This window comes from Penicillium rubens (assembly GCF_028828025.1).
Source record: "Penicillium rubens strain IBT 27055 chromosome Unknown utg000001l_segment0_segment0, whole genome shotgun sequence".
Lineage (NCBI taxonomy): Eukaryota > Fungi > Ascomycota > Eurotiomycetes > Eurotiales > Aspergillaceae > Penicillium > Penicillium rubens.
This window is the reverse complement of record NW_026890599.1, coordinates 2,028,209-2,047,090: the sequence shown is the minus strand read 5'-3', so window position 1 is coordinate 2,047,090 and position 18,882 is coordinate 2,028,209. Positions and strand designations below refer to the sequence as shown.

Below are 18,882 nucleotides of genomic sequence, written 5' to 3'. Positions count from 1 at the left end.
TGGAGTACCCATTATGCATAAATAGAATGACCGGAGATGAGTATGAAAGTTGATACTGTACCTCGGGTATCCTCCAGAAAAAGACACGCCACACGTGGGAAATTTCTCGGAATTTTCATGTGGACCTAATCTCAGGCTTTGGACATGAGAACCTATGAGCTTCAGGGCTCTTTTTCATCAGTACATAAGCAGTTAGTAAACCCGGGCAGCTGGGGCAAGGCCGACCCACCGGGTACTCCGTATTCCGTACGATATTGTATGTACGTACTCCATGCGTACATACTTATAATAGTCTCGATCGCATCTCCGGGATGGCGAATCTTGTACCATATCGGGTCGCGGAGAATTTTCGTTGATGCAAACTAGGCTGGCCCAGGTCGATCCGGATTCATCCCATAGAAAATACAACGTTGTACGGAGCACTCCGTATATTCTTCGGATTCCGGCTAAATGTGACACGGCTTTTGGGAGGCTAATGATCCCCACAGGTGCATTTGACCAGTCCCGAAAGGAACACCCCCTGCCTTAGTAGCACGACGGCGTGGTGAGATTGCCCGCAATTAATGAAAATCATCTCGAAACTGGGGACTGCGAACCGGTAGCATGAGGGGCAATTGGTCTTTGTTTCAGACCCTCTTGATGGGCCTGGAGTGCTGAGTCTCGCGGGGTTGCATAATGCGCATAATATATTGTACGTCGCAGAAGTGAAGTTTTGTTAAGCACAGTCGGTCATTTCGCAATTCTCACGAGTCAGATCCAGCGTAGCTTATACAAAGGACAATCGCAACTTCATCTGCGGCTCAAACGTGGCAGAAATTGTGTGCTGTGGGGGCGAAGGGAAATGATAGCCGCGGACCACCGAACATCCGTTTCTCTTGGAGAGAGCCCTTCGGAATGCCCCTGATAACGTGGAAGTGTGGTGCTGGATTTGAGCTCTCTGATTGGTTTGTGCGGAACCCCCCAAGCGCTGTAATCCGATGCTAGCCTTATGTCCGTCTGAACCCCGGCAGAACTGTGGTGGATGGACTCCGTACTCCGTATGTTGTACGGTTCTCTTGTTCGAATCTCAGGGGAAGCTCCAGTGGATGGAGCCAACACCTCTGTGGGAAGTACGGAGTAGAGAAGAAGAGCAAGCTGCCCATAGTGATCCAAGCACACTCTTGTTAGACCGGGACAGGAATCCGCCAACGTTTCAGAACGACCCTTGCATTGGCCACTAGCACACCCATGCGGGTTTCAGCACCTTCGCGTCGATCGCTGGAGCTTTGCATTCCGAATTGGCTAGGCGAATGCACCTTGTACGGAGTACATTACTGTACCCTTACGTACAACATATTGCGTACATTGGATGTTGTACATGTTTCCATGCCATTTTCTTCTTTTGGGGAAGAAAACCAATTCGATTGTTCCAGAAATCCTGCTGATAGGATCACCCGTGGGTATACCCGAAGCGCTTTCAATACAATTGGATCTCTAGGGGTTTCCATCTCTCTTTATCTCTGGCAAGACGGTAAAACATGTATTAGAAAAAGGTACAATATAAACGATAGAAGAATCGAACTGCAGGATCTGTTTATAGTTGATAAATTTCAACTTGGAGACATTGCAGACAGGGGTCAAGCCCCATGGTGGATCGGCCTAGCGGGCCCCCTGGGAAGTGAAGATTTAGACGGAGTAAAGCCTTTGTATTTCAATACAAAGAGATCGTCAGAAGAAAATAGGATAAAGAAAAGAAATAATGGAATTGATGGGGAATTTATACTACATATGTACTTAAATATCTCCATTCCAGAGGAAATACGTGAAAATACACTCCAGATACTGAATGATGTTGCTACTGAAGTCAAAGATACCGAAATAAGTTATGTACATAAGTATTCAGAATACCAGAATACCAGAATATCTGACAGGAGTTAACCACTTCTCCCCGCTTGTGGACTCGTGAGACGGGAGAGACGTGAATGCGCCATTCCATTTCTTCCATTTCGCGGCCCCCCTCCTCTCCCCTCCGGAGAACTCGGCCCTTAGCTTCCGAATCGTCCTTTTGTCCTCAGAACTCGGGAAAAGCCCATCTTTTGAAACTTTGGAACGCGATCTCGGCTTCCCCCGTCACCGCCAACGTCTTTCCCTTCCCTTAAGCTTCCTATTTGGCCTTCGGCAGGCCAAGCAGGCTAACGTTGTGTCGCTCACGAATTCGGCGCCTGTCTCGGAGGATAAACTGGTCCAATTGGAAACACAACCGCCCAATTCGCAACGGAACGTGGTCGATAGGTGTGGGGAACAACGGAAGCACCGATCGAACCTGTCAAGCTTCTGCCTATCAAGTCGCACACCAGTCATCCGATATTGGGTTGGAGTCGGACTTTGGTATCATACAGGGGAGGACTTTCGTTCTTTTTTAGAAGGTAGGCACATCTACCATCTTGCGCCGAGGTCTAGTCACCTGTCAAGTCTGGTAGAGTCTAGTCGAGTCTTATGTCTCTGAGCTGCGACTGAACTCCCGTGTGGCGCAATCCAATCGCATCCCTGACTCAGATCGAACACAAGTCCTTGATGCGTCGAGTCCCTTGTTAAACCAGTTCAGCTTGCAATGAACCGTTGCTAACCACCGTCGCGCTAGGTCGTCGTGGTTGCCGGACGTAAACCATGGGTTGCTTAGTTTCGAAGCCCGAGGAGGCTGATAAGGATGCTTTCCAACGCAATGCGCGCATTGACCGGGCTATCAAGAGTGACAAGAAGACGCTGGACCGCACCATCAAGATCCTGTTATTAGGTGCGTGATTCTCGGTCGCTGATTGTCAGCTTACCGCGTTTCTAACAAAATGCTTAGGGGCGGGAGAGTCCGGCAAGTCCACCATTATCAAGCAGATGCGAATTATTCACAGTCGTGGCTTCCCTGAGGAAGAGCGTCACCAAACCCGTGCCATAATATACTCGAACATCGTCATTGCGTTCAAAGTCTTGTTGGATATCATGAATGCTGAGGATATCGATTTCGAGAATGAGGAAAAGACCAAGGTACTATCCACCTTTCTCCTCAAGAGACCGACATCAGCTAATGAAGTTTAAAAGCCATTTGCGGACCTATTAGACAATACGGATCCAGATGTAGGGTCCGACGAAGCCTTCTCCGATCTCGAGGTTCGCGATGCGATGAGGGCCATGTGGAAGGATGAAGGTGTACAAAAGGCCGTTGCACGGGGGCATGAATTTGCTCTCCATGACAACTTGCACTTGTAAGTCGAATTGGCGATACAGTACATGAGCGTAGGCTGACCAATCTCAGTTTCTATGAATCCCTCGATCGCATATTCACTCCCGGCTGGCTTCCTGATAACCAGGACATGTTGCAGGCTCGACTTCGGACAACGGGTATTACGGAAACTCTGTTTGAGCTCGGGCAGATGAACTTCCGCATGATGGATGTTGGAGGGCAGCGATCAGAGCGGAAGAAATGGATCCATTGCTTTGAGGGTGTCCAGTGTCTGTTGTTCATGGTCGCTTTATCTGGTTACGACCAATGTCTGGTCGAAGATCAGAATGCTGTAAGCACATCTTTCCCAAATTTCCTCGCTTGCGCCGCTAATGACATTTTGCAGAATCAAATGCATGAGGCAATGATGTTGTTCGAATCGTTAGTCAACGGTGAATGGTTCAAACGCAAACCAATCATTCTATTCCTTAACAAGATTGATCTGTTCAAAGGAAAACTCGCTATCTCCTCTATCTCCAAGCACTTCCCAGATTATACTGGCTCTGACACCGACTATGATGCCTCGGCACAGTACTTTGCAGACCGATTCCGTGGCATCAATCGCATCCCAGATCGCGAGATCTACATCCATTACACGAACGCAACTGATACAACATTACTCAAGGCGACTATGGATTCAGTGCAAGACATGATCATTCAGAAGAATCTGCATACCTTAATACTATAAGGCAGAGGCCCTCAAATTCCCGAGGCATTCCCCATGACCGTCTGTCTGTGACGATGATTTTCTTTTTCTCTTTCTTTTCTTCTTCCTTTCCTATTTCTCAAGCTCTTTAGCCTACCAGTTATTTTCCGGTTGCATTCCAGGGCGGCTACTATTCGTTCACTCTTTCGTGATCATGGCCATTCTCATTTTCTTTTCTTTTTTTTTTTCTTGTGTTTAACGAGGCGTCTTGACTGAGAGGTTGTTGTCTGCTCTCTGCTCACGTCATTGGGTCTATCACGTTGCATCCAAAAGCCTATCCGATTTCGCCAACTAATGCCCACGCTTCGGTTTAGCGACTGTGTCGTTACCATTCCCACCTGTCTCTTCCCTTTTTTTTTTCTTGTTTTAATGCAGAGTGATACCATTTGTTTGTGCAGCTGTGTTTACTAACGACTGCTCTGTATTATCACAATCATTTTGGCTCTTTGTTTACTATATCTTATCATCTCTAACTGAACTCGATATCCTGCTCTTTTATGAGTACTTCAGTCTTCAGCCTTCGGACTCCAGTATAACTTACGAAAAATAGGTGTAGTTACCAAGTCCTCCGGTCGCTTACCATCGGATTCCTTGCTGTAGATCACACGAGATGGACCATTTGTCCAAGGGTTCACTGCGTAGATACCCTAGATTCCAAAATAATCAAATGACTGGACGATATGGCACGGTCAATATGTATGTATGGAAGACAGGGTTTTCACTATCAACTCGAATCACACGAGTTCAAGATTGCCCATCTTCAGGAACTACTCACTAAACGCCTTAGGCATCCATGTTACATAATCATCCGCATGATCAGTGACCCCGAGTTCCGGGCCGACTGATTTCGCCTCCGATTCAGACTCATTCACCTCCCCAGTGACTGGGTTATCTACCAACCATGTTGTCAACATCTTTACGCCGGGCGGCGTGGACTCCCCTGCCGCTCCCCGGGATAACTCGTTCCGGTCAAAATCTTACCAGCAGCTTGCTCGGCGCAACCCGACCTCTGCACCAACGCCGGTATTCCTCCTCATCCTCCAAACCGCCCGTCCCGCCCAGCGATGGCCCCAGACGAATGGACACCTCTGCCCCGGCAAAGGGTGTCAACTCATCTAGCGAGAAAAGTAAGGCTAACCGCCGTCGGGGGAAGGACAGCTCTGCTCGGAACGGATCTTCAAAGTCTAGCCAACCTACCGCATTTTCCAACCTCCCAAGTGTCCCCTCGACACAGCACCGACAGCCACATGGTTAGTGCTCAAATCCCAGCCAGTCCCGTATATGATCTTATTTCCGCAAAGAAATAGCCCGAAGCTAACTTGTCTTTGTTCGCCGCTAGATGTCCATGTAGCATCGTTCTTCTCCATCCACCGACCAATCTCAGTGACAACCACTGTGCCCCCGACCTCGAGCACCGATGCATTCGAAGCCATCTTCTCGTCAAAGCGGCCGCTGAAGAACGAGCCGGAGGACGTCATCTTCACTCTTTCCTCGGCCGTGCAGTCGATGGAAACTGGCTCCCAGGGCATGTCAGAGTCCGAAGAACAGTTCCGAAGCTTCAGCGAACAGGACGGCGAACTCCGCATGCTGGATGGTCCCGACGCGAAGATGTCCGTTGAGGAATTCACCCGTCGTCTTCGCCCATTCCAGCCTCCTCCCCCGCCCGTCCCATTGGACACATCCGCTGCCGAGACTGCCGAGTCCACCGATGCTCAGATCGACAACGAGTACCAGACCTACTCGACCGTCCTGACTATCCGTGAGGCTCGTCACGCCGACGGCCGCAAGACCTACGAAGCACACACGGGACCTTTCGTTCGGAGCGGAGAGATGGAGGACCCATCTGACATGCGCGACGAGATCTCCATCGAGGCACCCTCTGATTCCACCGCAGGTATGACATACATGGAACGTCTGCGCAACAACCACACCATGCATGCCATCAGCACCATGAGACGGCGCAAGGCCAAGATGAAGAAGCACAAGTTCAAGAAGTTGATGAAGAGGACGCGTACCCTGAGACGGAAACTCGACAAATAGACTTGTGCTTGAGGTTTCCTGGTTTACTTTTGTTCTTTTTGCTATCAGTTGCATCTTGCGTGTGCCTATGCATTTTGGGCCGCGGCTAGTCTTGTGAGAGTTCAGGGCATATATCCTTGTTTTCGTACATCTTTTTTATTACTTTTCCCGTTCTCCCCTATTCTCTCTCGCCTATACTCGATCAAATATCCACACATACTTCTTTTTCCTTGGTCTTTTTGCTGCGAACTGCTATACTTGCGTTGAAGTAAGTGCGGTCTTTGGCTTCTGTGTTATGCGGGCATTAACTTTACCCATACATTGAGGATAACCCAATAGATCTTGGATCGCTGGATTTCCATTATACTTTGTCTGATAGGTTTCAGGTTTATCTCAATAAATCTGACCATGTAGCAGAAGAGTAGGGAATGCCTCGACTTGAGATGGTCATTTCTTATACACTTCACAGTATTTCAATAGCTGGGAATATCATACATATCCCAAGACTGTGTCTAGGAGCGACAACACCTGAATGCACATATCGGGTTTCACCGTCCTACCAAACCCAAACCCTAGGTGGCGAAGGCAACTCCATAAACAATTAACCAATCCCGGTATAGGAGAATCATACGTCCACAGGGGACATTAAAGACAGAGAAGTAAAGAAACAAGAAACTCCTTACAGAAGATCCTGCCAAACCACCATAATGGAAGAGTGGACGGAGACCTAAGTCCCGGATCAGCGAATTTCATATAAAGTACAGAGTCCAGCGCGGTGTCATGCAATGTAAAGCCAAAAAAAATCCAATATCTACCCACACCTATCCACCGAGTCCATGACGAATGCTTCAGCAGATTTCCGATACTACATCCACTCAATCATCGAATCTTCACTCTCAAATGGGCTGAAACCGATCTATCATTTTCCGATGTCATCCGATCCTGCACTCACACCAACTTATCATGTCAGCTTCCCCGGCCGAAGAAGCACATTGGTTTGCGTCGGGGAAATGTTGAGAATGCACATCCGGAAATGAACCAGGAATCGCGTGCGTTCCATCGGCGATTCGAGGTCCCTTACCCGGCATGCGGCGGGAGATCTTTCGTTTAACAGACTGCCTTCGAGCGAGAGTTCATGAGAAGAGCAACAATCAACCCATACAGACCTGCGAGGGGGTAAGTGGTTAGATGCGATTATACAAATCGGTATGGTGAGCAGCCACAACTTACCCAAGACTTCAGCGAAAATGAGAATCAGAATCATCCCGACATACAGCCTAGGCTGTTGGGCCGTTCCACGAACACCCGCGTCACCAACAATACCGATAGCGAAACTGCCATCCGAGTTAGGAACAAAGCTCTAGAACAATGGGAGACACGCTGTATCGCAGACTTACCCCGCAGCAAGACCAGCCAGGCCGACTGACAGACCAGCACCGAGCTGGATGAAACCAGTGTAGAGAGGAAGCTTCTGGGTCAAGTCGTTGGCGACCAGGACGGACACAACAAGACCGTAGATACCAATGATACCCGCCATGACAATGGGGACAATGTCTGGAAACCGAGTCAGCAAATTGTTGCCATATGTCTTTGCGCGAGGCTAAGAATATCTCGTCGCCAAAATCAGCAGAGCTTTCGTTGAAATCGACGTACTCTTGACGATCAGGTCAGGGCGGAGGACGGCCATGGAGCAAACTCCGACACCAGCCTTAGCAGTTCCATATGCGGCACCGAAGCAGGTGAAAACAATAGCAGAGGTGCAGCCCAGCGCGCCAAAGAAGGGCTAAAGGAAAAAGATTAGTTATCATTCCGATGCATTGTGAGCGGGTGGATGACGCGGACGGGCCGAGACATGGGCGATCAGTTTGGTCGTGCTCGAGTGTCGGGATCTAGTATAAAGGTGAGACTCACCGCATAGACGGGGCTGTCAAAATCCAAATGTTAGCAAGGCTGATCCATAAACACTGGGGAATTACGGGCTTGATAGCAAGGTGTCGATCGGAAGCTGTCGAGCACCCAGGGGCTGGAGGGAGGTTTGGCTGACGACTTACCAAAGTTCAGTTGCCATTTTGATGAAAGACAACCCAACGAGGTTCTCGTAGAGTAGTTGGAGCTTTAAAAATGAAATAGAAACACCCGAGGTCGGCAAGCTCACTTGGATGCGGTCGGGGAGGATGGAGAGTCCAGAGGCTTGGAGGTCGACGGCAAACATGCTGGCCTCTCTGAGTCACGTGTAATGTCTTGGCGTACCCACCGGGACAGGGTCATGACTACAGCATATGTGACATGTATAAATTCAGCTGTGATGGGTTTGTTCAGTTGGTTACGTGTTGCATTATTGTACATGTATCATTTTGTTTATACAGTTTTAAGGACAACTCGAGATCCTGGAATATCCAGTTTCGTGCACGACTCCGACTCCATTTCTGCTTTGATGGGCTGCGAGTAGGAAATCGCCTTCTCGGACAATGCCCCAAAGGTGCGAGGTAGAGAAATGATCCCATTGCTGTCCTCATTCGTGACATGTGTCTCAATTTCCATAGGATCAGCTACCATTCCAAAGTGATAGCTGATAGGCTCTTCCTGTGAGTCATGATCGCTCGAAACTTTACTCTGTGCCCCAGTCGGTTCTACCGACACAAAGAACTGAATATAGTCACCTGCGGTAGCAACCTGTGAAAGTAGAGATAGATCATCTACAGTAATTCCCTTATCAATAGAAGGGAGTGTGTCCAACTGTGTGGTGTCAGGGTCAAAGATTTGACTCAATGCGACGAGATCGTCTCGCTTGACAGTCTCCGAGAAGCAGATTTCAGGATCCAGAGAAAGAAGGCCTTGCTTCTTTCCCCATCCACCCCCACCGCTCATGACACGGTGCAATTTCCCACCTTGGTGCAGAGATTTGATCAAGCGATCATGAGTAGATGAACCTGCACCAGCCACCTCTAACTGGGGTTTCTCGACAAGTGCCCATACGGATACACGCTGGTCAATGATATTATGTTCTGCGATATAACGCGGAAGTTCCTTCTCGAGCTCCGACGAAGCAGGCATTGTGTCCATCGACCTCACATCCGTTGATTTTGCTAGTTGCCGTAAAATGTTTCCCATGCTAGTCATGACTCTTCGTCGTTCAGTCACTGGATGCAATGGCAACTCCAATGCGGTATCTACAGCCTGGGAAGAGGCTGTAACCATGCAGCTTGTGAAATCGGCTGATTTGTCCAAAACATATCTGTTTGAGGATTTATCCCAAAGCCAACGTGTACCAAAGATTGTTGTTTCTCTCCCATTAACAAATATAGTGTTCGCTAGGCGCAATCCAACTTCGTGCGCAGGTTGACCAATCGCTTCAGTTTGGAATGAAAACAAGAGATTGGTCTCCTCGCTGGCAGAGCTTCTAATGAGACGGGCTGGTGCAGCCTTTGCATGGACACCTGCTTGTCCCACTGCCAGAAGCGACAGCCCTTCAGATTCACTGAAGTTTGGGCCTTCGGATGTAGTATTCGGGAGTGCGTCAACCACGGCTGTAACGGCATATAGAGTATCTTTATCTGGGGAGTTGCCATAAAGGCGACTGAGAAATTGTGACAAGAAAGGGCTAGAAGAATCTAGCCAGTGGGCGAAGCTTGGGGTGACGAGGAGGAGAGGGACAGAAGCGGGTGCAGCTGATAGGCTCGCGGGCCCTGAAGGAAGACTGGTCAAAATATCATCTGGGGTCTGTTTATATTTAGCTTAAAATCAAAAGTATAGAAATGTTGATTTTGCTCACTGTCTCTTCTGCTGTCTTTGTGAGCCATGTGTATGCAAAAGGCCCACCTTTGGCCAGGTTCTGTGTCGCGTACCATCTATTTGCATGATGGAAGCTTCCAGGAGCTTTGCACAAGCCTCTAAGCTGCCAGCGTCCGGAATTGAGGACTACCCTCATCTGTTTGAATCTCATTGACATTGAGATATCAAGGTCCAAGCTGCTCCAATTAGGAAAATGCGGAAGTCATTGCGGAGGATAGTGGGTCGCGGAGCGGAACATCTGTTTTTACCGCACGTACCGTACATCAGGTCATTACATACATATGCATGTAAAATATACGATACCATCAGGCCACATACTTGACATGAACTTCGGGTTGATTCGTTAAACGTTGGATCAAGCTTATTTTCGATATTGAGCAAACCTTGGTAGGGGTGAATTCCTCAATATACCTAGGTAGCACGCTAACCCCGTTAAGTAAGATGTCAAGAATCAGGATGATACTGTCTTCAATGTTTTCCATGTAATCATGTGACTTTGTCACTTTGTAATTTCCAAGGTTGCTTCTTAAGCATGTCCGACCAGATTGTCAAAATCGGACCATTATGGATTTTAGTTACAACAAAGAGATGTTGACCATCGTGGATCTGACCAATACATTCGCCATACACCTGATTTCAGTTACAAAAGCCTTCACGGAAGATCGCGGAGATCTCTAGATGTATTCCATGGTTAGATACAGAAAAAGTCGTCTTCCTGTTTTATGTGTTTTGACAAGACATCCAAAAAAACATGATATCTTTAATTCCCTGAAGCTTGGAAGAATAAGTATAAGGTGAACAAGAAAGGTAGGCAGCCTTGCCATGGTTCGACGATGCAGCGAGTTAGTCATGGCCGTCCGGTTCCAAGGTTATAATGATGCATCAGTGGGATCAACTGTCCTTATAGTGTGGAGCCTGTTGAAAGAAACAATGTGGCTGTGAACTTGACTAAGACCAGCCATATATTCCAAGGTTACCTAGGTACACATAGGCAAAGGAATACCCTATGCGAATACACCATACAAAGCCCTGAAAGCCCCGGAGATCAGAGGGCTGTTCAAATACCGGTTCCCCCTGGCACAGATAAAACGGCTACAACCCCATTATCCAGGCTGCATCCAAGTGAACATCACATTGGCGCATTTATGAACAGGCTATACCAATGTGTTCTCGGGAGGTCCGGAAAAAGGCATCTATATCTTCCACCCAAAAGCACCAATGGATACCCAGGTATGAGCGTGATTTATCTAACCCCAGGGCACCAGATGCCGAGGCTTGAAAGGCCAGGATGCTTGCCTCTCACAGGACGCTAGCGAAGTCGGAAGGGAATCTAGATCACTGGTACCAGGCGGTTCAGGAGAACACGCAGACGCTCTGTCAACATGAGAAAAGCAGCGGCACTGAATATCAAGTCTGCAGGGTGGGTCTCCTGCAGGAAGTACGGAACCACCTGTAGCGACTCGTGAAACACTGTTCCGCAGTACGGAGTAGGCTCACTGCGAGTGGGCGAGTGGGGACTTATCCGATGACATTGGAAAAGGAGGCTGGCAATAGCCTTGGTCGAAGATTGTGGCTGTTGCACCAGATCTAGACGTTCCATACGGAGTAGCGGAACCGCTGATGTCCTTGTTAGGCGATGCTGATTTTGCCCAGGAGGGAAAACGATGTGTAAACCCCCTTGATCAGTCTGTTGACTAGTACTCCGTACATTATATGTGCAAGTGATTCCCCTCTAAATTTGGTATAGAACGCGTGTACATAGTCCCTCGCCTCAATGCTTATCTCTTTGGGTCACGAACAATTGACCCCAGCCACTTTTCTATTTCAGTCAAGTCATAAACGCCAACCACATGCCGATACCAGGCGCTTGGCAGGTGCCCAGGTGGGGGCTATCCATCATAGGGCTGAGTTGCCTGGCCACGACCTACAGCAAGTACTTGGCAGACCTAAGCAAGTAAAGATTCACGCCAAGTTTAGAAGTGACGGTGTTTGTAGAGATCGTCGCTATCATGAGACTTCGACTGCAGCATGGGCGCATAGTTACATATTACAGAGTACGGAGTACATGTAGGTAACAAAGAACCCTGTACTCCGTACTGTACAACCTATACGCTCAAATATAGAAAATAGAAATCTAGGACAGTCGAAGATTAAAAGCTAAATTTTTTATTAAAAAGCAGGCTAATTCCCGCCAAGATTCCTCCAGGCAGCGAGCAAAAGAACGAACCGGATAGGTGAGAGAAGCTGGTCATAGCCGCCAGCACAGAAGATCATTATCTTGGCAACCCTGAACAGAATGCAATAATTGAACTCCGTAGGCAGTAGTAATAGCGATCACCCCCAAGTTAAAATTAAAATATTAAGAAGAATTAATAACGAAAATAACGAAAAATAACGAAAATAACGTAGAGAAAATAGAAATAATGTAATATAAGCCACAATTTGTCGCTGCCTTGAGCCAAAATGGGCCAGAATTGGTTGTTTTTCCCACTTTTTTTCATTTTCCCTCTGAGCCACAGGGCCATGATGTAATGACCCAAGCTCTCAGCCTTGTCCCCTTTTAAGACTTCCGCTCCCTCCACTTTCCCTTCCCATTTCCTCCTTAACAATTTCAAATCAAATCTGCCCATCATGCCTTTCACCGCTTCGTAAGTTGTCCATTGTTTGTGTTATGGGCTACGGCTTCTAAGTCCTACCTTCCGCCCTGGCATCCTGTCATCCTGTCATCCTCAACACCTCTCCTTATCCCGTTATTGCCTGTGAGACGTCCAGTGTACTAACATCGTCAACAGTGACATCTGCAAGATTATCTTTGCCATTATCCTCCCTCCTCTAGGTGTCTTCCTGGAGCGCGGTTGTGGTGCTGATTTCCTGATCAACATCTTATTGACCATTCTGGGATGGATTCCCGGTGTTATCCACGCCATGTACGTGTTTATCTGACGAATCTGCAACCTCCTGCAACAGCTGCTGACCATATTACAGCTACATCATCTTCAAATACTAGAGATACCCACCTCCCGGACACCCTCGCTACCAAAGCTTTCCCAAGACTAATATCCCTTGGAAGGCGATGCACTGCGACCAAGTTCACAGCCCTTGCTCCTCTTGCCTTGCGCTTTGAGTAAGGGTCGGTGCGATTCGATATCCTGAGCGTCGGTGTGGTTCCGTGGAGGTCCGGTTGAGACTAGCCTAATGCAGCCTCTACCATTTGGCGTCGGGGTCCGACACGAGTCCGGCATGATGTCCATAATTCCCTAATATTTTGCGTGGTCGCAAGGTTATGTTTTTATTTTGATTCCTTTCCTTTGTCTTGCTCGATACTGCGGGTTTTTACTTTTGCGTTATGAATGATACCAGCTCATACGGCCTGACTTTGCGTTGTTTCGTACCAATGCCCGCCGTTGGCTAGTTTTTCTGATTCATGGGTCCTACAATAAACCACAAGAGTTCCTTGACTAGGAGAGTACAAAAACCTGTAGATTGGATGTACATGTACCGCGTACTCCATACAGTACCTATCGTAGAACGCAAATCAAACACCTGGGCAAGATTCGATCCTAACATAATGAGCCTTGTGGGCCTCAGCACGTCTCCATTTCAATAGTTCAAGTGATTGGCGGAAAGCGTTGCGCAAGGCGGGTGCAGCTGCTCCGTAGACTGTTCCGAGAGCATACCGGGGGAGCCCATCACCAACTCCCGAAGACAAATCAAACAGGTAACACGACATGAAGCAGGTGACTTTGGCCACTTGAATCATCGACCTGCGCGAATCTCTGAGCGAGTCGAAGTGTTCCAGAAACAGACTAAATCATCGTCAGGCGGGTAACCCGCATTAGAGCGAAACCAACCACGACGATGTACCCAGTACCGAGCAGAGCGTCGAATTACCTCAAAAACAACAAATCCCAGTCACTCATCCACAAACTTTGAAAAATCTGAAACCTCGCCCGGCCCCATCCGCAACTTGTTATGCAGCCTAAGCGCTTTCGATGGCCCAGCGCGTATCGAAGCCGCTTACCTACGCCCCTCATCCTGACAGGGCGCTTTAAGTCTACAACGATTCGTCTCTTGGGGGGATCTTACTATTTTAAACATAATGCTGTTTCACTATAGCGCCTATACATACACAGCCTCAAGCACTGCGTTTCAGAATGATGTCGAAATGCAGATACTTGGCCCAACAGTCGATGGGCGTCATGGACAGTTTTGCCTCGCGCCTAGAGTGATGTCGCCCTCTGACTTTGTGTTTAACTAGATTGGAGTCCCTCTTTTGGTAGCTTGTTTGGCGTTTTCTTTTTCTTTCTGGCGTTGCGGCTACCTTCACGCCATCTGCTATTCAATCCACAGACACATCTACCAACTATGGTAACCACATGCACAAGTTTCTACGGGTAATCACTCCCATGCAGGACTATACAAGGTCGGTTGATGTGAGGAGCATACATGGCATATCGGTGCTCATGGGAAATGTGTATAGGGCTAGCGCAGAATGACCCTCCTTCCTATCCACAGGATACTCATCGCGATCCTCCTCATACTCACCCTCCGCTCTGCCGCCGAAGATGCATCGAACTCAGCTCTGTATGACATGGTCCCGGACTGCGCTAAGGACTGCGTTGATAGCTTCATCAAGTCCGAATACACGCCCATGGAATGCACGTCACCGTCCGATATCAAATGTCTTTGCCGCACCCGGACAACTAGTAGCTTGACGTTGGGGGAAGCGGCTTTGAGCTGTGTTCTGTCTGTATGCTCACAGACAGTCATCGCAAAGTCGAAGGCTTATCACATATGTGACTCGGTATCCGAAGCTCTTCCGAAAACTCACCAGACGATTACGGCGACAGTCTTTTCTGATACGAGTACAACAAAGCCGAGTGATGAGAAAACTACTGCGGAGACAATATCAACCAGCTCCACTTCGACAGCCGAACACACTTCGGAGGCCTCTGTGACAACACCTACAGCGGCCTCGGCATCGACACCAACGTCAACTACTTCCAGTCAGACTTCTGAAATTACATCCTATGATGCGTCTTCATCTTCAGGTTCTCCAGTGGAACCAACATCGTCTACTGGACAGATCTCCAGTGACTCTTCTGAAGATACCAATAAGAAAGGTGATCATGGTATCACTCCAGCGGCGGTCATTGGAATGTCAGTAGCATCAGGTGTAGCAGGGTCTTTTATCATCGGTGTTGCTGTCTTTTACTGCTGCAAGAGATGGCGACGAAAGCAGCGGGAACAGGCGGCGCCACACGTTTTCGAGATTGGAGGTGCCATGTCTGAGCCTCCTGACTTTTCGAAACCCATGCCACAGCTCCCAAGAGAGGGTTTGGGCCTAGGGTCTTCATACAGCCCAGCGAGTGACCGCGAGACGATGTTACAGCGGCCAGGTACTTTCCATTCAATGGGAAGCGTTCAACCAGTATCGCGATATTCACCGCAATCCTGCACGGTACATAACTTGGGCCAGAGCAAAGAACCTAAAGGCCAAGAGCGAATAGGCTTTGCCATCAGCTCCGACTCGGACTGGGAATCTTCGCCTCGGACACAATCATCACAGCACAGCGTGGCCCGGCTACTCCCAGATCCTACAGCTGGACTATACCCAAAGCCACTTAAGTGGAGTCATCGGCCACCTAGTGGAGAGACTCTCTTTGAAGAGGATGAAAGTCAGCAAGCTGCGGCGGCGGCGACAGCAGGAATGGTACAAAACGACTCCCCAAGGCTAGGGGTCCAGCCGAAACTCGTAGGACTACCAGCCAACCCACGCGCATTCAAAAAGGGATTGCCAGCAGGCCACTTCAACCAAAGATCCGGGGCCCCGAGTACCCTATCACCCCCATTCAATCCCAACCCGGCCTTCGGAGCCTCTTCATCAGACAGCAGCGCTACAACCAACGAAACCCCCGAAACCTCTGAAACCTCTCAAACCTCCTACTCCTCTCTAAATCCAAACGTCCTCTTCGCCGCCCCTGCCAACACCATCCATACCCAACCCAAGGACCGCAGCTTGTCACCAGGACGACAGGCGCCTCAACCCTGCCCCACCCCATCATCGTCATCAACCCTTCCCCCAGGCTCGGAGATTGTATCTAGGCCGCGGATCATACGTGGAAATGACATCAAGCGTGTGGAGATCCGCAACAGTCCACGTCCGCCCAGCGAAGTCGTTGCGCCATACTGCCCAGATGATTTGTGGCTGGAGCGTGGACGCATCCTTGCGCCGCCGAGGTCCCGAGAACCGTCTGGGGAACTGCCGTATCCTTCAGATATGTTCCCGGGTGCTGTGCATTATCCCGATAGTCCGAAAAAGAAGGCCGACGCTGCGTCGAATCGTGTTTCTCCGACTAGTCGGAATTTGACGCCATCGAGGAGAGGCGATGATTTGATTCTTCGTGTTGATTAATATTTTGTGTTTTTATGGGATTTTGTGGTCTGGGATTTATGCTATCATGATGCATATATGTAGTTTGCTTTTGTTGTATATTAACTACCATGTCCTTTCATACGGGCGGAGAGCTTTGAATTTTGAATTTCGTTTGTATTGTATGAGAACATCCAATTGCACATATAGAAATTCAATAACCGATCGATCTGGCTCCTCGGATTAATACATATGTAGGTTCTCTTTTAGATTTCTTCGACTCTGTAACTCTTTGGCCCTAGAAATCATTCCACTTTCAAAAGAAAGAAAATGTAGGAAATGCGAAAACGCGGACCCGACTCGAGGACCCGTGGACATTGGCGGGGCTTAGATAAGAAGCTGGGGTCCCGCCAAAAGGAGTACAAAACTCATCACCTGTGGACATCTGCATCTTTTTACACCTTAGGTGTGTTTGTGTGTTCGTAATTCAATATCATCCGTCCTCTTGGTTCATCACCAATGGCCACTCCAACGGACCGAAAGCTCGTGCAGAGGTCCACATTACTGCCTGTCTTCCCTCTGGAGCTCTGGGATATCATCATTGAACACCTACGTGAAGAAGAATCTGCCCAACATCTGAGCCGACTTGCCCAAACATGCCCCGCACTTTATTCCAGAATTGACCCTCAGCTCTACAAATCCGTACGCCTGTTCAATTCAGAAAGCGGTGGTCGTCTTGCTCTCACGATAGAGAAGCGTCCAGAGCTAGCATCACTCATTCGCGAGATTCGACACAAGCAGGACACTGGGTCAGAAATCTGGTCTCACCGCCATCTCAAGTTCTACAAAGCAGCTGTGACCTTGCCGAATCTGGAGAAGTTGAGTTTAAGAAGAAATCCCAGGCCCTTTGATTCTACTCGGTGGGCCAGTACACATGCCAGAGATGACGCCGTGGTGCAATGGGTGAAAAAGATTGCCTCCGGGTCAGGGAGCATCAAAGAGTACCGAGATTTGGGATACGGACCTCCAGGAGAATCGTCGTTCAGCCCTCCAGATGACGAGCTTATTTGCATGCAAGATGGGGCTGCCGAAACTTTGTTCTGGCACGCTTCTCTTCAAAACCCGCCGGGATTGCCCGCTCTGCGCGTTTGTGAGTTCTATAACTGACTCTCTCCATTGAATCAAAACTCTAACGTTATCAGGTCACATAGGAAGCGACTATAATCATGACGTGCACGATACTAAGATGGACGGTAGATGCATACCAAGTTTCAATGAAGCACTCTTCTGTCATCCAAGTTTACGAAAGCTCTGTATCACCGGCGCTACTTGCCAAATTTCCCAGTCTAGCCTTCCAAATTCGACATTATCTACATCGCCCTTGGAGGAACTGACCCTTTTGAACTGCGTCATAAGTCCGTTAGACCTCCAAACAGTGCTCGAATATCCAACAGCATTGAAGCGGTTCACATTCAGAGGTCCTAGGTCACAGGAGATGGTAGACTCTGAAGGAGACACCCATTCTTACATTGAATCAGCCCTCAAACACGACAATTCGCTGGAATACATAGATTACGATCTTTACTGGGGATCTGATGTGGAAACAGACTTCGGCGAACTAGTCCGCCTCAAGCATCTCACAACGACCCTCGCCACACTTGCAGGAAGGGAATGCATAGAACTGGATCCTCCGGATGACACTCTGCCGCCGAATCTCGAAAGCCTTACGATACGATACGATGAAGTGAAGAGCTGGCTTCCTTCGGTTGTCTACGAGATGGTGAAAGTTGGAGATCTCCCACAGCTGCGTCGCTTTACCTGCGAGGTACCGGAAATTATAGAGCACCTTCCATCAATCAATGAATCCAAGTCCAATCCCCCGGCCACCGAGATATGTCAAGAAGGCAACACCTGGAAAAGCAAGTTTGCAGAGCTGAATGTGGACATGTCCATGGTCCTCGTTCCTTATCCTATCGATATGCCCAAGTACGACGTGTGTTCCTGCGAATGCCTGCCCTTTTACCACCGCATGTCCTACCATCCCCACAAACCACTGTCGCTTCCCTGGGAGGATGACTACAGAGAGGAAGACGTGTTCTTTGAGGATTGGGCCGATATTGATGATGGAATGGACCTTGATGCTCTTATGGATGACCTTGCGGAGGACTCCGATCCTGACGTCTGGGACTGAGGACTCGATATCTTCCAGAGGAGCCCTGCTGCGAACTCTCTGCAGACCTTCTTGGTTTAGGATTGCTTTGTTCAGGCTGTAGGTGCACGGAGATCTCTCTCTTCCTTCAACACGTTGACGGACTGTCGCATTTTCATTGTTGCCTTTTTTGTATTTCTATCTCAAGATTCGACTGGGATAAATCCATCCAGCACGGAAGGAAATACGCCATAGGGACCTAAGACTTGTTTAAAAAAACCTACGTTGCTACCTGCCAATAAGTTCCTTGTGGCTGAGTTTACAGAAGATGTGATCGGCGCTACGGATATTCCCATTAATTGTGTAGATAGCATCGAATAAAAATCTCCGAAGGTGTAGGAACTATATAACATAGCAGCCCAGTGGAGAAGCCAGCAGGCCTCTACCCCAGATTCTGTCGATCGTGATCTTCATGCGTTGGCTGATACATCTCTCTTTCTCCCGGGGTCTTCCGTTTGTTTCTTTGCTCATTTCAACACCTACCTAGGCAACAGAACATTCAGAAACGTAGGGCTTCTACTTGGCTTGTG

General features: G+C 48.6%; 8 protein-coding genes across 8 annotated transcripts; 5 read left to right on the top strand and 3 right to left on the bottom strand.

Annotated features, from left to right (window-relative positions):
- Positions 1 to 2,646: 2,646 nt before the first annotated feature.
- N7525_000819 (guanine nucleotide-binding protein subunit alpha) lies at positions 2,647 to 3,941 on the top strand (the record flags this gene model as incomplete). The annotated part of the gene is made up of 5 exons (XM_002561959.1): positions 2,647 to 2,773; positions 2,831 to 3,018; positions 3,073 to 3,236; positions 3,287 to 3,545; positions 3,600 to 3,941. 5 exons carry the CDS (start codon positions 2,647 to 2,649, stop codon positions 3,939 to 3,941), a joined length of 1,080 nt encoding a protein of 359 aa, XP_002562005.1.
- Positions 3,942 to 4,860: 919 nt separating this feature from the next.
- On the top strand, positions 4,861 to 5,999 carry N7525_000818 (mitochondrial 37S ribosomal protein mS38; the record flags this gene model as incomplete). The annotated part of the gene is made up of 2 exons (XM_061211682.1): positions 4,861 to 5,209; positions 5,299 to 5,999. 2 exons carry the CDS (start codon positions 4,861 to 4,863, stop codon positions 5,997 to 5,999), a joined length of 1,050 nt encoding a protein of 349 aa, XP_061070908.1.
- A 1,086-nt stretch (positions 6,000 to 7,085) lies between these two features.
- On the bottom strand, positions 7,086 to 8,190 carry N7525_000817 (H(+)-transporting V0 sector ATPase subunit c; the record flags this gene model as incomplete). The annotated part of the gene is made up of 6 exons (XM_002561961.2): positions 7,086 to 7,144; positions 7,209 to 7,312; positions 7,376 to 7,532; positions 7,632 to 7,761; positions 7,890 to 7,902; positions 8,030 to 8,190. The coding sequence occupies 6 exons, from the start codon at positions 8,188 to 8,190 to the stop codon at positions 7,086 to 7,088; spliced, it is 624 nt and encodes a 207-aa protein (XP_002562007.2).
- Positions 8,191 to 8,336: 146 nt separating this feature from the next.
- Positions 8,337 to 9,921, bottom strand: N7525_000816 (uncharacterized protein; the record flags this gene model as incomplete). Its single annotated transcript, XM_061211681.1, has 2 exons — positions 8,337 to 9,698; positions 9,751 to 9,921. The coding sequence occupies 2 exons, from the start codon at positions 9,919 to 9,921 to the stop codon at positions 8,337 to 8,339; spliced, it is 1,533 nt and encodes a 510-aa protein (XP_061070907.1).
- A 1,179-nt stretch (positions 9,922 to 11,100) lies between these two features.
- Positions 11,101 to 11,370, bottom strand: N7525_000815 (uncharacterized protein; the record flags this gene model as incomplete). The annotated part of the gene is made up of 1 exon (XM_061211680.1): positions 11,101 to 11,370. The coding sequence occupies one exon, from the start codon at positions 11,368 to 11,370 to the stop codon at positions 11,101 to 11,103; it is 270 nt and encodes an 89-aa protein (XP_061070906.1).
- A 1,031-nt stretch (positions 11,371 to 12,401) lies between these two features.
- N7525_000814 (YqaE/Pmp3 family membrane protein) lies at positions 12,402 to 12,777 on the top strand (the record flags this gene model as incomplete). Its single annotated transcript, XM_002561965.1, has 3 exons — positions 12,402 to 12,418; positions 12,563 to 12,697; positions 12,756 to 12,777. 3 exons carry the CDS (start codon positions 12,402 to 12,404, stop codon positions 12,775 to 12,777), a joined length of 174 nt encoding a protein of 57 aa, XP_002562011.1.
- A 1,485-nt stretch (positions 12,778 to 14,262) lies between these two features.
- Positions 14,263 to 16,185, top strand: N7525_000813 (uncharacterized protein; the record flags this gene model as incomplete). Its single annotated transcript, XM_002561966.1, has 1 exon — positions 14,263 to 16,185. The coding sequence occupies one exon, from the start codon at positions 14,263 to 14,265 to the stop codon at positions 16,183 to 16,185; it is 1,923 nt and encodes a 640-aa protein (XP_002562012.1).
- Positions 16,186 to 16,662: 477 nt separating this feature from the next.
- Positions 16,663 to 18,334, top strand: N7525_000812 (uncharacterized protein; the record flags this gene model as incomplete). The annotated part of the gene is made up of 2 exons (XM_002561967.1): positions 16,663 to 17,293; positions 17,346 to 18,334. The coding sequence occupies 2 exons, from the start codon at positions 16,663 to 16,665 to the stop codon at positions 18,332 to 18,334; spliced, it is 1,620 nt and encodes a 539-aa protein (XP_002562013.1).
- Positions 18,335 to 18,882: the final 548 nt, after the last annotated feature.